The sequence below is a fragment of the Centropristis striata genome, chromosome 6 (assembly GCF_030273125.1).
Source record: "Centropristis striata isolate RG_2023a ecotype Rhode Island chromosome 6, C.striata_1.0, whole genome shotgun sequence".
Taxonomy (NCBI): Eukaryota; Metazoa; Chordata; class Actinopteri; order Perciformes; family Serranidae; genus Centropristis; species Centropristis striata.
In genome coordinates, this window is record NC_081522.1 from 32,296,692 (window position 1) to 32,310,168 (window position 13,477).

At 33.2% G+C, this 13,477-nt stretch overlaps 1 protein-coding gene across 1 annotated transcript; it reads left to right on the plus strand.

Moving 5' to 3' along the window:
* The first annotated feature begins 2,175 nt into the window (after window positions 1–2,175).
* Window positions 2,176–13,337, plus strand: LOC131973100 (leucine-rich repeat-containing G-protein coupled receptor 5-like). Its single transcript, XM_059334951.1, has 10 exons — window positions 2,176–2,237; window positions 4,672–4,743; window positions 7,277–7,492; window positions 8,278–8,349; window positions 11,283–11,351; window positions 11,492–11,563; window positions 11,684–11,755; window positions 12,005–12,070; window positions 12,260–12,363; window positions 13,195–13,337. The coding sequence occupies exons 1-10, from the start codon at window positions 2,176–2,178 to the stop codon at window positions 13,335–13,337; spliced, it is 948 nt and encodes a 315-aa protein (XP_059190934.1).
* Window positions 13,338–13,477: the final 140 nt, after the last annotated feature.

Below are 13,477 nucleotides of genomic sequence, written 5' to 3' on the forward strand. Positions count from 1 at the left end.
GTTTTGGCTGGTATATATATTTACAGTGTTTCATTGTTAGTGAAACTGAATTAACCCATTTATCATTTTACGGTCTTTTACTGTCATGGTTTAGCAGTTTTTCACCATAAAATCTACAGACATTTTTAACAGTGCACAGGAAGTCAGGATGAAAAACTTTCACTATTTAATATAAATGCAATAACATGAAGCACAACAAAGAAAGCCCATAGGCCTGCAGGAAAATATGAAAGAACACACATTAACAGTATATTGGAAACTCCATTGCTCACTGTAGAGCATATTCTACTAATGTCCAGGGAACAATTGTTAACATATCCAAAAAGACCCTTTAGGTGCGCAAATTACCCTGCAGAAACAGAAATCTTCTTCTAGCACATTAAGCATTAACATTCCCACACTAATATCATAACCTTCACATCTAACTGCTAGTCTGTTTATCACCTCCAAATCTATCAATAACTGATCAACTGACACTTATAAGCTTCTCAACACTTACAGGACCAACCGACATGCAGTTATGACAAGGCGCTAGAGTGTTAAACTGCTAACAACAGCAAGCTAGCATGTTGCTGTGCCAGTCAATGAACTACAACCAATTAATCAATTAAGTTAAGCTGAGTCTGGGACTATTTTGGCTGTTTATTAATCCTTTTCATTCTGTCTGTGTATACCACTTAAAAAAATGTTTACCACGTCATGTTGGTATTTTTTTTTCAGCACAACCTCATCTGTATGACATGAAAGTTATTTTTTCACTTTGACTTACTGGATCAACAATTTGAACACAAAAAAAACACAGAAAAAAAACCATCAGATTTTTGAAAATTGTTTTCTTTTACTTACAAACCACAAACTTGCTTAATGAAGAATTTTAAATCTTGTAAATGTGGACACAGGTTGCACATAAGAGGTAAAATAAGGTTAACATCTGGTTTTGTATTTTTATGCTAAATGTATTTGACCTTATCGCCGGTTTTACTTAACCTTAATCATCAAACAAAAACTGACATGGAGTTTTAAGCCAGTAATTTAGAGGGAAATTGAGACACTGCTTGGTTTTTATGTTGTGATGTCATGAAGAAGTCATGTGAATTGATCATGTTGGTGTGATTGGTGACTCCAGAGGATTAAACTCCATTAAAAGTCCAGACGGACCAAACTTACTGTCATCAGTGCACACACATAGACTGTATAAAAATACACATAGTGGAGACAGAAACTTTCCTCTATTCCTGTGGTTTTGCCCCCTGGCTGCATGTGCACCCAGTACCGTTTGTACACAAGACAATCAATCAATCAATCAATCAATCATCGAACAACCTTTTTGTTAGACTCATTGGCCAATGGTCAAAAAACAGTTAGTGGGAGGGCCCCCTCCATCGGCTGTCAATCAATCAATCAGTCACAGCACAGACAAAATAAAAAAGAAACTCATAGGAGTCACTGGAAAATTATGTGAAAAACAAAGGACAAGCCCTCCAGACAAATGCTGCCAAATGCGTTAACTAATGTTTAGCAGCTGGACCTTACTGAGCATTTGTAGCAGAAGTGGCTGCACCAACAGCAGGTGATGATGGAGGAGTTAGCCTTTAGGGAATTAGGAGAGCGAGGCGGAGAGATGGCAGCATTCAGCAACATGTAAGAAGCGATAAATGGTTCTCTGCCTGGGTCAAATATCATAAAGTCAGGTTAATAACTCTATTTTGTTAGCTTGATAACTTTTTGAACACAGTATGTGAAGTCTGCTACATCATCAATGTGTTGTGTATAGACGGACAGCAGAAGGGCCCAAAGACACCTCGGCCCACTCCCTACTGTTTTATTAGCCACCGGGCAATCAATCAACCAAAATATAAATAAAAAATGAATATATATATATCATCTGCCTTAAAGGCCTGCTGGCCCACTGGGCATTTGTCTTCAAGTTCGAGTTCAAGTAATTTGTTCATGTCTTAGTCTGTCATCAAGTTAATGTTTAAGTCTTTCATCAAGTCAATGTTTAAGTGAGTCGTCAACTTAATGTTTTATTGTGTCATCAAGTTAATGTTTTAGTATGTTGTTCTCAGTAGTTCAAAGACGTGCTCATCGAAATTCTTCCAGATATATCCAAAATCTTAAAAAAGAAAAGTTTTTGAAACCAACATGATGGATTTGTTATTTAGAGACGTGAGTATGAACGAGCTGACGGAGATCTCCTCACACGCCTTCAGGAGCCTCCACCTGCTCCACGAGCTGTGAGTAACACTAATATCTTCTCATTATTCTTTTTTTATTCATAAACTAAAATATGTTTTTAAAAAAACACACACACAAAGATGTTTTAACTCCAAACTCTGAAGCTTTGAAGTGCAGAGTGATAGTTTACTTTTAGTTTCCAGTGCTTTCATTCTGATGTTTTTATGTTTAGATTGAAAATATATATATATATATTTTTTTTAGATAAAGTTTTTTTTTTTAAGGATCTCTAATTTAAACTCTATTTCTCTAAATCTGTTTCTGCTTTATAGATTAAAATTTACAGATTATTAGGTTGACTTCAGACTCACGGGGTGAGTGTCAGAGAGAAACAAACCAGTTTTACATATTATGAAGGTAAATGTTTAAAAAAAATCAAAGATAATAAGGACTTAATGTGAAGAACAAAAATCTGAACTGTTACTATAACTTCAAAATAAATGTGTTCTGAATGCGAAGTCACAGAAAAAAACTAACAGATTTTACTTACATTTACTCTTTACAAACAGCTCAGTGAATACAGCCTCTCTAATCAAAGCAGCTCTGACTCCAAAACAACCAACTCTGTAACATGCACAGCACATAAATCAGTTGTTTCACTTTGAATGATGTTGCAGTGATGAGTTTTGGGATGACATTATAATTATGTGAATGTTTCCTCCAACTAGATTTAAAAAAAAAAAAACCTCAGTCAGTAACTTTAACTTTATACTTTTACTCCACTATATAATAAATATAAATACTTTTTACTGCACTACATTTATCTGACAGTTTAAGTTAATTTACAGATTAGATTCTGATATCTAAATATAATCAATAATAAATTATGATATTTATTATTAAAGATAACAATTATCATTGATAATATAAAGTCATTCAAATTATTCTGCAGAATGAGTATTTTTAGGATGCAGTTTTGGTAATTTTACTGCAGTAAAACCAGTGGTGGAAGAAGTATTCAGATCTTACTTAAGTAAAAGTACTAATGTACGCAATAATGTGCTGCCCACTGCTACTTGTGTATAAAAAGGGGGATAATTAAAATAATAAATCTGAATCTTAAATCCTACTACCACACTGTGAAATTACTCCACTAAAAGTAAAAGTCCTGCATTCAAAACTTACTGAAGTAAAAGTACAAAAGTAAAAGTACTCATTATACTGAATAGACCCACTCAGATTGCTTTATGTATTCTAATTATATTATTAAATTATTTGTATTGATGCATTTATGTAAGCATCATTTTCATTTTTAATTAAAAACAAAAACATCTTATCACTTTCAATTATGACTTTCATGTCAAAAATAACTAAAGCTGTCAGCTAAATGTAGTGGATAAAAAGTACAATATTTACCTTAAAATTAGTGGAGTAGAAGCATGAAGTTACATAAAACTCAGAAAACTTCCTCTGATGAAACTATTAATTGTGTTTCATGCTTTCAGCCGTCTGGCAGGAAACAGTTTGAAGAAGATTTCTAAACACGTTTTCAGACGACTCGTCAGGCTAAAGCTGCTGTATGTACATAAACACACATGTACACACATATACTGTTTATAGACTACAAATACACCAATTTATGTAAATAGTATCTATTTTAACTTTTCGAAATCTTTCTGAATTAAGATAGAATAATAAAATCAAAATGTTTCAAGGCGCTCCAATAATAAAAATGAATAACCCTTTAAATTAATTTTATATGTATTAAGAACAGCAGCATGTTTGTTTGTCCTTATAAATAAATAAACAACATCAATGAAGTGTTTTTATGATTCTCAATGATTCTGTAAAAGAACAAGAAACTTTCATGATCCAAAAAGTAAATATACATTTTTTATATAAAAAAAAGAATAAATACATATACACTTACATTGATATGATGTAAAATTGGATGTATAAAAATAAATTGACAGTAAGGTTAAAAAGATTGAAAAATATCTTGTGATAAAGAGAAAGGGTCTTGTTAAAAAAATAAACCAGTTTAACAAACGATTTTATAATGTGCTGAGGAGAAAAGTTAAAATCATCATTCAAGGTTTTGTCTTTTTGTTTATAAATAAAGAGTTTAGTAAACAATTAGTTATATTGAAATAAAATCTTAAAAAAGCGCATTGTTTTTTAGAAGAAAAGCAAAAGTTTGTTTGTTTTATTCTATTGTAAGAAAACTCTCAAATGAAATTATTATTAACTGATATAATTTGACCACATTATTAATAAGGATTTGAATACTGAATTTAGAAATAAATGTCAAACTTTCTCATAATAGTTTTAATTTACAAAAATCATTTAGATTTTATAAAAAAAAAACAGTTCAGTGTCATGGCTTTACTGGAAACATCTGAAATTCCTGTATGTATACCCAAATGTAATATATATATATATATTTATATATATATATATATATATAAATTTGATAATTGTCTGGTCACACAGAACTCTTCAGAACAACCATCTGAAGCAGGTTCCCTTTGAAGCACTGCAGAACCTCAGGAACCTGCGTTCTCTGTGAGTCCAAATCTCTCTTTTTCACTCACACACACACACACACACACACACACACACACACACACACACACACAGACACACACACACACACAAACACAAATAATAATAAATAAAATAACTAACTAAACAACAGATGTGATTTGAATCTCTTAAATTGCTCTTAATTTTCTGTTAAAATCGGAAAAAAATGATTCAGAATGTTCTAAAAGATGCAATAATCAAATAGTCTTTTATATGTGTATATTATAAAATAATCTAATATATAAATGAATAGTTTATCTACATAAACAGATATCTTTGTTTTGATTTATTTTCCAAAATCATGTTGTTTTTTAGAATCAGTCAAATTGTTGTTGGTTTGAAATTTAAATTTTCTTTAGTGTGTTTTTTAGTGTGTTTTCTTGTGTTGGATGAGTAATTAGTGGTCTTTTTGATGAGGTGGTCTTGAGTCTCGAGCACTCAGAACTCAGAACTGTCTAGATAAGCCCTTTCATAGAACCGTTTCATGCCGCGGTATTTACGGCTCTGTAACGTCTCGCCTGCACTATGAAATCACAAGAAGCGGGATGCCAGGATCAAGTGATCCCACTAATTTTCCACCTCCAGAGGTAGTCACAGAGGTGGAAAATTTTCGGGACTGTTGGGAGCGGGACCACTATGAATCGGCCGTCCCGTCAAGGCGGAATATTTGATGTTGCGAGTGACGTTAAACACGCACCTCCCTCTTGGTCCGACAGTCATCGAATCACTGTTCAGCAGCTGCACAACAACTGCGGCCACCGTCGCTAACTGTGCACAGCATTCTCCACTTATTGTAAACAAACTGGCATCGCTAACTGTGCACAGAGTGTCCGGTGCTTGTTGTAAACAAACTGGCATCGCTAACTGAACACATACTGCTGCAGTACATACACACTGTACTGCTACAGAGCTAACTGTGCAGCCTATTAGCACTGTGCTACTGTGCAGCACTGCTGCTGCTCTGTTTCACGTCACTATCGTCTCCTGCCACCTCGTTCCATGACGCCGGACTGCACCATGAAAGTGCACAAATATCAGGCCCTCGCGGGATCACTATGAACGAACGCCCTAAGGTGAAAAGCCGGCACAGATCTCTCCAGCAATATAGCGGGACATTTGCAGGACCGCACTATGAAAGGGCCTAATGGCTTCCTGAAAGAAGATTTAAAGTAGGAAAGTTCTAATACAGAATACGTTGTTTGGTTCTGAGCGTCTCATGTTGCCGCGGCGTGAAATAACGCATGAAAAGCAGAAAGTTCGCAGTAAAAACATGTGAAGTGACTGAAGAAGCTGGCTTGTAAATTCTCCACCATGTTGTGAAAGCAGCGAGGAGCTCCAGACGCTTTAATAACCGACAGTTAACAGTGTACAGTTAACACCTCGCTCCTGTTCACAAGTGCCAACTTCGCCTCCACACTTCACACGGAGCGGGGGAGGGGGAGTTGGAGGGGAGGAGGGGGGTGGGGGTGGGGGAGGAGGAGGTGAAGGAGGAGGTGGGTGTCAGCACGCTGCCAGCTGCCAGTTTGTGGTCGCTCCTCAAGTCTTTGTCCATAAATGACAACCAGGCCGCTGAAGAATGTGAAGACCTCCCTGATCGACTCACAACAACCTTATCCTGAGTTAACTTCACACTGTCAACAACAACAACATTTAATATTCATCTCATTTAAACCGAGTTCACATCAACAACAACAAAGGTAAATTCTTTTAAATTCATATTCAAATGATATTGAGTACAGAACACTGTTCACACAGTCTTCACAACAACAATAACGATTAAACAATTTAAATTCCTGTTGAATTTATCATGGTGATAGGCCCCGGTGCAAATATTTTTTTTGTGCCCCATAAACCCCCCTTAACACAAGCACATGCACGCACACACACACTTGGACACACACACAAACAAACACACACACACACACACACACACCACAGCTACTCGAGAGAACTGCTATTGTCACCATCAGGGGTTAAAGTGGCCAGAACACTCAGGAACTGCATTCCGGCAACTAAGATAAATAAATAAATGAAAAGATTCTTTAATATCAACGGTCGCGCAATGCTTTTTTAAATTATTCTTCCTTCCTGGGCCCCTGACGGCGTCTGGGCCCCACTGCAGCTGCAGCCTTTTGCGCCGTCGATATTTACGGCACTGGTGTCTGCACAATAAAATAACAGTCATGTTTCGCTTTAAATTCAAATTATCAATGGGGAAATAAAAGAAAATTTAGAAACAGCTAAAAAATAAAAATGCAGATTGAATCACTTGAAGTGATATAAATATTAAAACTATGATACAATAATAATAATATTAAAAATAAACTATTTTTAAAGTAGAAAATGCCTCATAGTGCTTCGTGTAAAAAACAAATAATCACTTTACAAAAAAACAAACAAATCAAGAAAAATACTAAACAGCACCAGTGTAAAAAAGACATAAAAAATGTATATATTGCAGCTTCAAAAGCATCATTACGAGTGTTTTAAATAAATTGTTATCTCTTTGCAGGCGTCTGGACGCTAACTTCCTGTCCCACGTGCCGGCGTCCTCCTTCAGAGGACTGCGTTCTCTGCGCCACCTGTGGCTCGACGATAACGTGCTGACCGCCGTTCCTGTTCGGGCCCTCAGGGACCTGACGGAGCTGCAGGCGCTGACGCTCGCCGTCAACAAGATTAGCCGCGTCCCAGACGGAGCGTTCAGCTCGCTCACACAGCTGCTCGTGCTGTAAGTCACTTATTATTATTACAAATATTATTATGACTATCCTGATTATTATTATTAATAACAATTTTATAAATATTATTATTATGAGTTTACTGATTATTATTATTAATATTATTATGATTCTACTGATGATTATTATTAATAGTATTATTATTATTATTGTTGTTGTTATTTTAGTATTAATATAATACTTATTTTGACTATTATTATTCATAGATTTAGATTTAAATAAAATTATTTTTATAAATAATAATATTAATATGTCTTTATCCAGATCTGCTGTTTGTATGCAGGCTTATTCACATGAATTAACACCTTTTTTTGATCGATGAATTGTTTTGTTTCACAGAAACGACATTTAGTTGTTGTTGTTTTTTGTCTGAGTTGTTTTCAAGAAAAATGATCAGAGGATTTACATAATTAATCATTCTTTTAAAAACTTAAAAAACCTAATACAAATGAAAGATGAATTGAAAGGCTAAAACAGACTGAATGAAGATCAAAATAACCGACAGGAGAGCACCCCTACAGGAGGTAAACAGAACTGATCACATGGTTCCATTGAGGATCAAAGAGAAATGAAAAATGCAATATTTTACATCATTTTCTTAAATGCAAACTGATTTTTGAACATTTGCAAAAAAAAATTGTGTCAACAATACAAGATGTTAGAATATTTTTAAAAACTAACTGTACTGCAGTACTTGTTTGCAGTAATATTTGTTCATAAGTATTTTTACTTTGTTTACTATTGTCCTGTTTTATATATATATATATTTTTTAAGACATCTCCATGACAACCGCATCCACTCTTTGGGCCGGAGGAGTTTTGACGGACTGTACAACCTGGAGACACTGTAAGTTCATCTTAAATACACTCACTATAATAATACTATTATTATTATTATTATTATTATTTATAATAATCATCATCATCATCATCATCATCATCATAATACAAACTAATTCAAACTAACTTTTCTTTTTGATTTAAACAATTTGTTTGTTTTAAATTAAAGACTGTACTTTAATAAATAATGAATAAGACAAATTCAGATCAGAAAAATAACTTTTCCCTTTGTCATTTTACACATTCATTCTTGAAATATTAAATCTTATTTTGGGGTTTGGAGCCAAAGGCAAACAAAGTAAATAAAAACGGAATTATTTTATTTAAATGAATAATAAACAGCATTTAAGGACCAAACATTAAGACTTTTTCAACTTTTTGAGACATTAGTTAATGTGTGTTCATTTTCAACGTATAAAAAGTGACAAAAACATCTTAAACTTTAAGGAGTCGAGTCAGATCATTATTTAAATGGATTCGTTTCTGTGTTTTTGTTAATTTGATAATAAAATTAAAATACTTCAGTATACATTTAAAGTGGAATAAAAGTGATATTTGAGTGTTTCTGAGAATCGTTGTCTTTAATCCTTTAATGGAGCCACCAGAAGAGTTCAGACAAGCTCACAGTGTGTGGTCGCAATTACCTCCTCTACTGCATGTGCTCAGTCAGCCTGCTCCTCTTACGCTCCTGTCCTTCTTTAAACACAAAGAAAATGTGAAATCTGATCATTCTGATTATTCCAACATCACACAAATGCAGCGTAGATTCAACATTAACGAAATTATGATTTACAATGATCCATTTCTGATCTGATTCCTTTTAAACTTATTTAGTACACTCATAATTGATGTTTTTCCACTGACAAACTGAATACTATTAATTAAATGATCTCCATTATATATGTCATATACCACTTATGCTATACTGTTTATATATCTGCATATATTTAAATATATTTATTCATTGATGTTCATACTACTACATGCAACAACCTGTTTTAACTTATTTAACATGCTAAAATATATTTTCTCCAATGTGCAAAACAAACAAACACACACAAAAAAAATTAATAATAAATGCCAAATAACAGAAATGTATGTATAGAATGTAAAGAATGTATGTATGTGTCTTGTTTTTTATATTCTTATTCTGTTTTCTATATTTATGTTTCTGTATGTTGAGCTGCTGTGACGACTAAATTTCCCCACTGGGGGATAAATAAAGTCTGATTTTATCCTATCTTATCACATTATTATTATTATTATCATTATTATTATTATTATTATTAATAATAATAATAATAATAATACAATAATAAAATAGAATAGAAAAACAGCAGAAATACACCTTTAAATTGTTAAAAGTAAAATTTTAAATCATTATATATATATATATATATATATATATATATATATATTATTTGTACATTATCAAATACAATAAAATAATTTTTATTAAAGTTGATCAGATGTATCTAGAAATGAACACAACAAGAATAACTGTTTTTTAATAAATGATATAAAATGCATAAATTAATTAATAATGTGGTAACATTAGTGTTAAAATAAATATAACTGTAATATCATTGTAAAACAAAATAACATATTTTCAGAAACAACATTTTTTGGAACAAAATCTAAAGTTTATTAGTGATGTTGAAGTTTTAAAATGTTGTAACATCACTAATGTGACTGATGTCTCATTTTAATCATATTTAAGTGATACAGGAAATTATCAGACAGATGATGGTTTAATAAATTAGAATATAAAAAACACAATTTTAATAATTAAATTCAGGACTTTTAGAATTTTTTTAATGTCTGATGGATCTGAACAAGGCTTTTAAAAGACAAGTGTATGACGGTGTGTGTGTGTGTGTGTGTGTGTGTGTGTGTGTGTGTGTGTGAAATCATCTGGCTGACATTTATCTAGATTGGTCTGTAACTGCGTAGATCTGTATGAGATAGATCCGCCTGCGGTCGCTTTGTTTCTCTGCAGACGAACGAACGAACAGACACACACACACACACACACACACACACACACACACACACACACACACACACACACACACACACACACACACACACACAGAGTCTTTTTATTTAATCAAAGCCTTGGAGGTCTCTGTAAAATGACTTCCTGTAAATCTTCCGTTATCAAAAGTTCCATTTTATATTTAACCGCTTTGGTGAAAAAAACACTTTAAACAAAAAGTAAAATTACTTTAACTCTAAAAATCTGTACGAAGAAGGTTAATTTTTAATAAATCTGCAGTTAATAATAATAATAAAAATAATAATAATACATTCTTATTATAGAGCGCTTTACATGGTACTTAAAGTACCAATGCAGTTACAAATAAAAACAAACTATTAAAATCAACAGCATTGGTAATACATTAAAAGCAGTTCAGAAGAGGTGAGTACATTTTTGGAAGTTGGGTGGATGTGAGCAGTTTCTGATGTTTTTAGGGAGAGAGCTTCCCAGGTTCAGCTTACGGACTTTTTTTTACACCTGTGACCACATCACATCAGAATTACTGCAGAACTAATCACTTCAGGATGATGGATGCAGCTGGGTGGGCTCAGACAGACAGACAGACAGACAGACAGACAAACAGACAGACACACACACACACACACACACACAATTTACAACCCTGCAAAATTGGAATAATGTTTGATGGAATGTGGTTGACAATGGTTTTTGTTGTTCTTGTTTTTAAATACACATTTTGTTGACACTGTTTCTTCCTTTTGTTTTATTATGTAAAGTGTCTATGGGTAGCATTTAAAGTACTATAAAAACAAAGTGTATTATTATTATTATTATTAGTAGTAGTAGTAGTATTTTAAGAACACTGGCCATGTCTATTATTGGTACTGATTATTGATTAATATTGACATTCATTTATGATTGCTGATGTGTGTCTGCAGAGATCTAAGCTTCAACTGGATCAACAGTTTCTCTGGAGCCATCAAACACCTGAACAACCTGAGAGAGCTGTGAGGACACACACACACACACACACACACACACACACACACACACACACACACACACACACACACAGAGTAAGTGAGAGAGAGAAGAGAGAGATATTAACCCTCCGAAACATTTTAATTATATATATTTTGCTCTGCAGGAATCTTCAGAACAACAACATCTCTGTCGTCCCTGCAGACGCGTTCTCTGGGAATCCGTCCATCAGCACCATGTGGGGACCTTTCATAAAAACCTTCAGCTGTAAAACCATTAATAATAACAATAATAATAATAATTTGCACCTTGTTCTCACTAAAAAGTAATGTAATGTAAACTTTTATGTTTTCAACAGAAACCTAAAGAACAATCCTGTTCACTCTGTGGGACACTCGTCTCTACAGCTGCTGCCCGACCCCCAAACTATGTACGTATCCACGGTCCTCATTATACACACTAAACCTGTGATAATACACACCGTACCTGTATTTTCCCACGGTCCTCATTATATACAGTAGACCTGTGTACACAGATACATTTGAACGAAAATGGAGTCATTTTATTAATTGTTTTGTTTTTTAAAATAATTTTAAATGTGAATGTCGGACAGCTAAAAAACAAATAAAACTGTGTAAAACTGTGTTCCTGTGTGTGTGTGTGTGTGTGTGTGTGTCAGGTTTTTGAGTGGACAAGGTCTCACAGGTTCAGTTGACTTTACGGGGACCAACAGACTGGAAACTCTGTAAGTTTATTGGGTCCTTTGAGGTTTCAAAAATAAAAATAAATTAATTAGTAAAATTAATTATTTATAATTAAATGATAATATGTAAAATTATTTATAATTAAATTATATTATTATAATTTAAATAAATAAATAAAATAAGAAAATGAAATTTGAAGTCTGATTGGTTGTGTTGTGTTTTCTTGACAGGAAGTCAGATCAGCTGTTCACCTTCACCTTCATGGTTCACCACCGTGAAGATGGCAGCAGCAAGAGAACCGCTGTCATGGCAACGTGTTCCCTGGGTGTTCCAGGTGTGACACATCAACACGCAACAATAAAAACACCACAGAAGAAGAAGCTTTTTTAGACCAAACAGAAATCAGAAACATTAATGAATAATGTATCATATTATTCTATTAATACATAATTTATAATATTATTCGATTAATATATAAATAATATATTCTCATAGTATATTATACATAATTTCTTACATCATTCTATTAGAAATGATTTATTATATTAATCTATTATATTATAGATGTATTATGTGTTCATCAGCTGGAGCTCATTTAATGATTTATTATTATCAGTAATAACTCCAGTATTTATCGTATTTAGGATGAAGTGACTAAAGCTGATAAACGCAGTAAAAAGTCTAAAAAATATTTACAATATTTGGAAGAATAAATAAAGATTTTGATTTAAATAACAAGGAAACAAGAAGACTATTATATAATTTATATTTGTTTAATAATATTTAATATATGAAAACATATGTATTAAATGATATTGAATATACATAATTATACAAAAACATTTCATATATTTGAATTTAATAGAATAAATATGTAATATTTTTAAATATATTAACAAATATTAATTAATTTGTATTTGATATACATTTATAATTATACTATAAATATTTCATATATTTTTATTTAATATAATAAATATTTAATATTTACATTTCTGACCTGTCCCCAGCCGCAGGTCCGTCCACATCCTGTCAGGACTCGCTGCCTCTCTGGCTGCTTCACATCATCTTCATCGTCTCCGTCACCTTCAACCTGCTCCTCCTTCTCCTTCTGCTGCTCCCCTCAGCTGCTCCTCTTCCTCTCCTCTGGCTCCATCTTCATCAGGGCAGACGGTCTCTGTTGGTCCAGTAGGGACTCTGATCCAGGACCTCCTGTCCTCTGAGGTATCTTCCTCCTGCTCCTCCTGCTCCTCCTTCTCGGTCTGTGACATCGAGGATGAAGAAGTGAAACAAACATCTGCTGATTGAACTTCAGGTCACAGGACCTCATTACACAGTTTTTAAAGATGATTTTTCTCCTCAAACATCAAGTTTTTATTGAAAAGAATAAATTTTACATTTTTGTGACAGACTGTATAAAGTGTGAATAATGTTAACTGTAGGTTTTA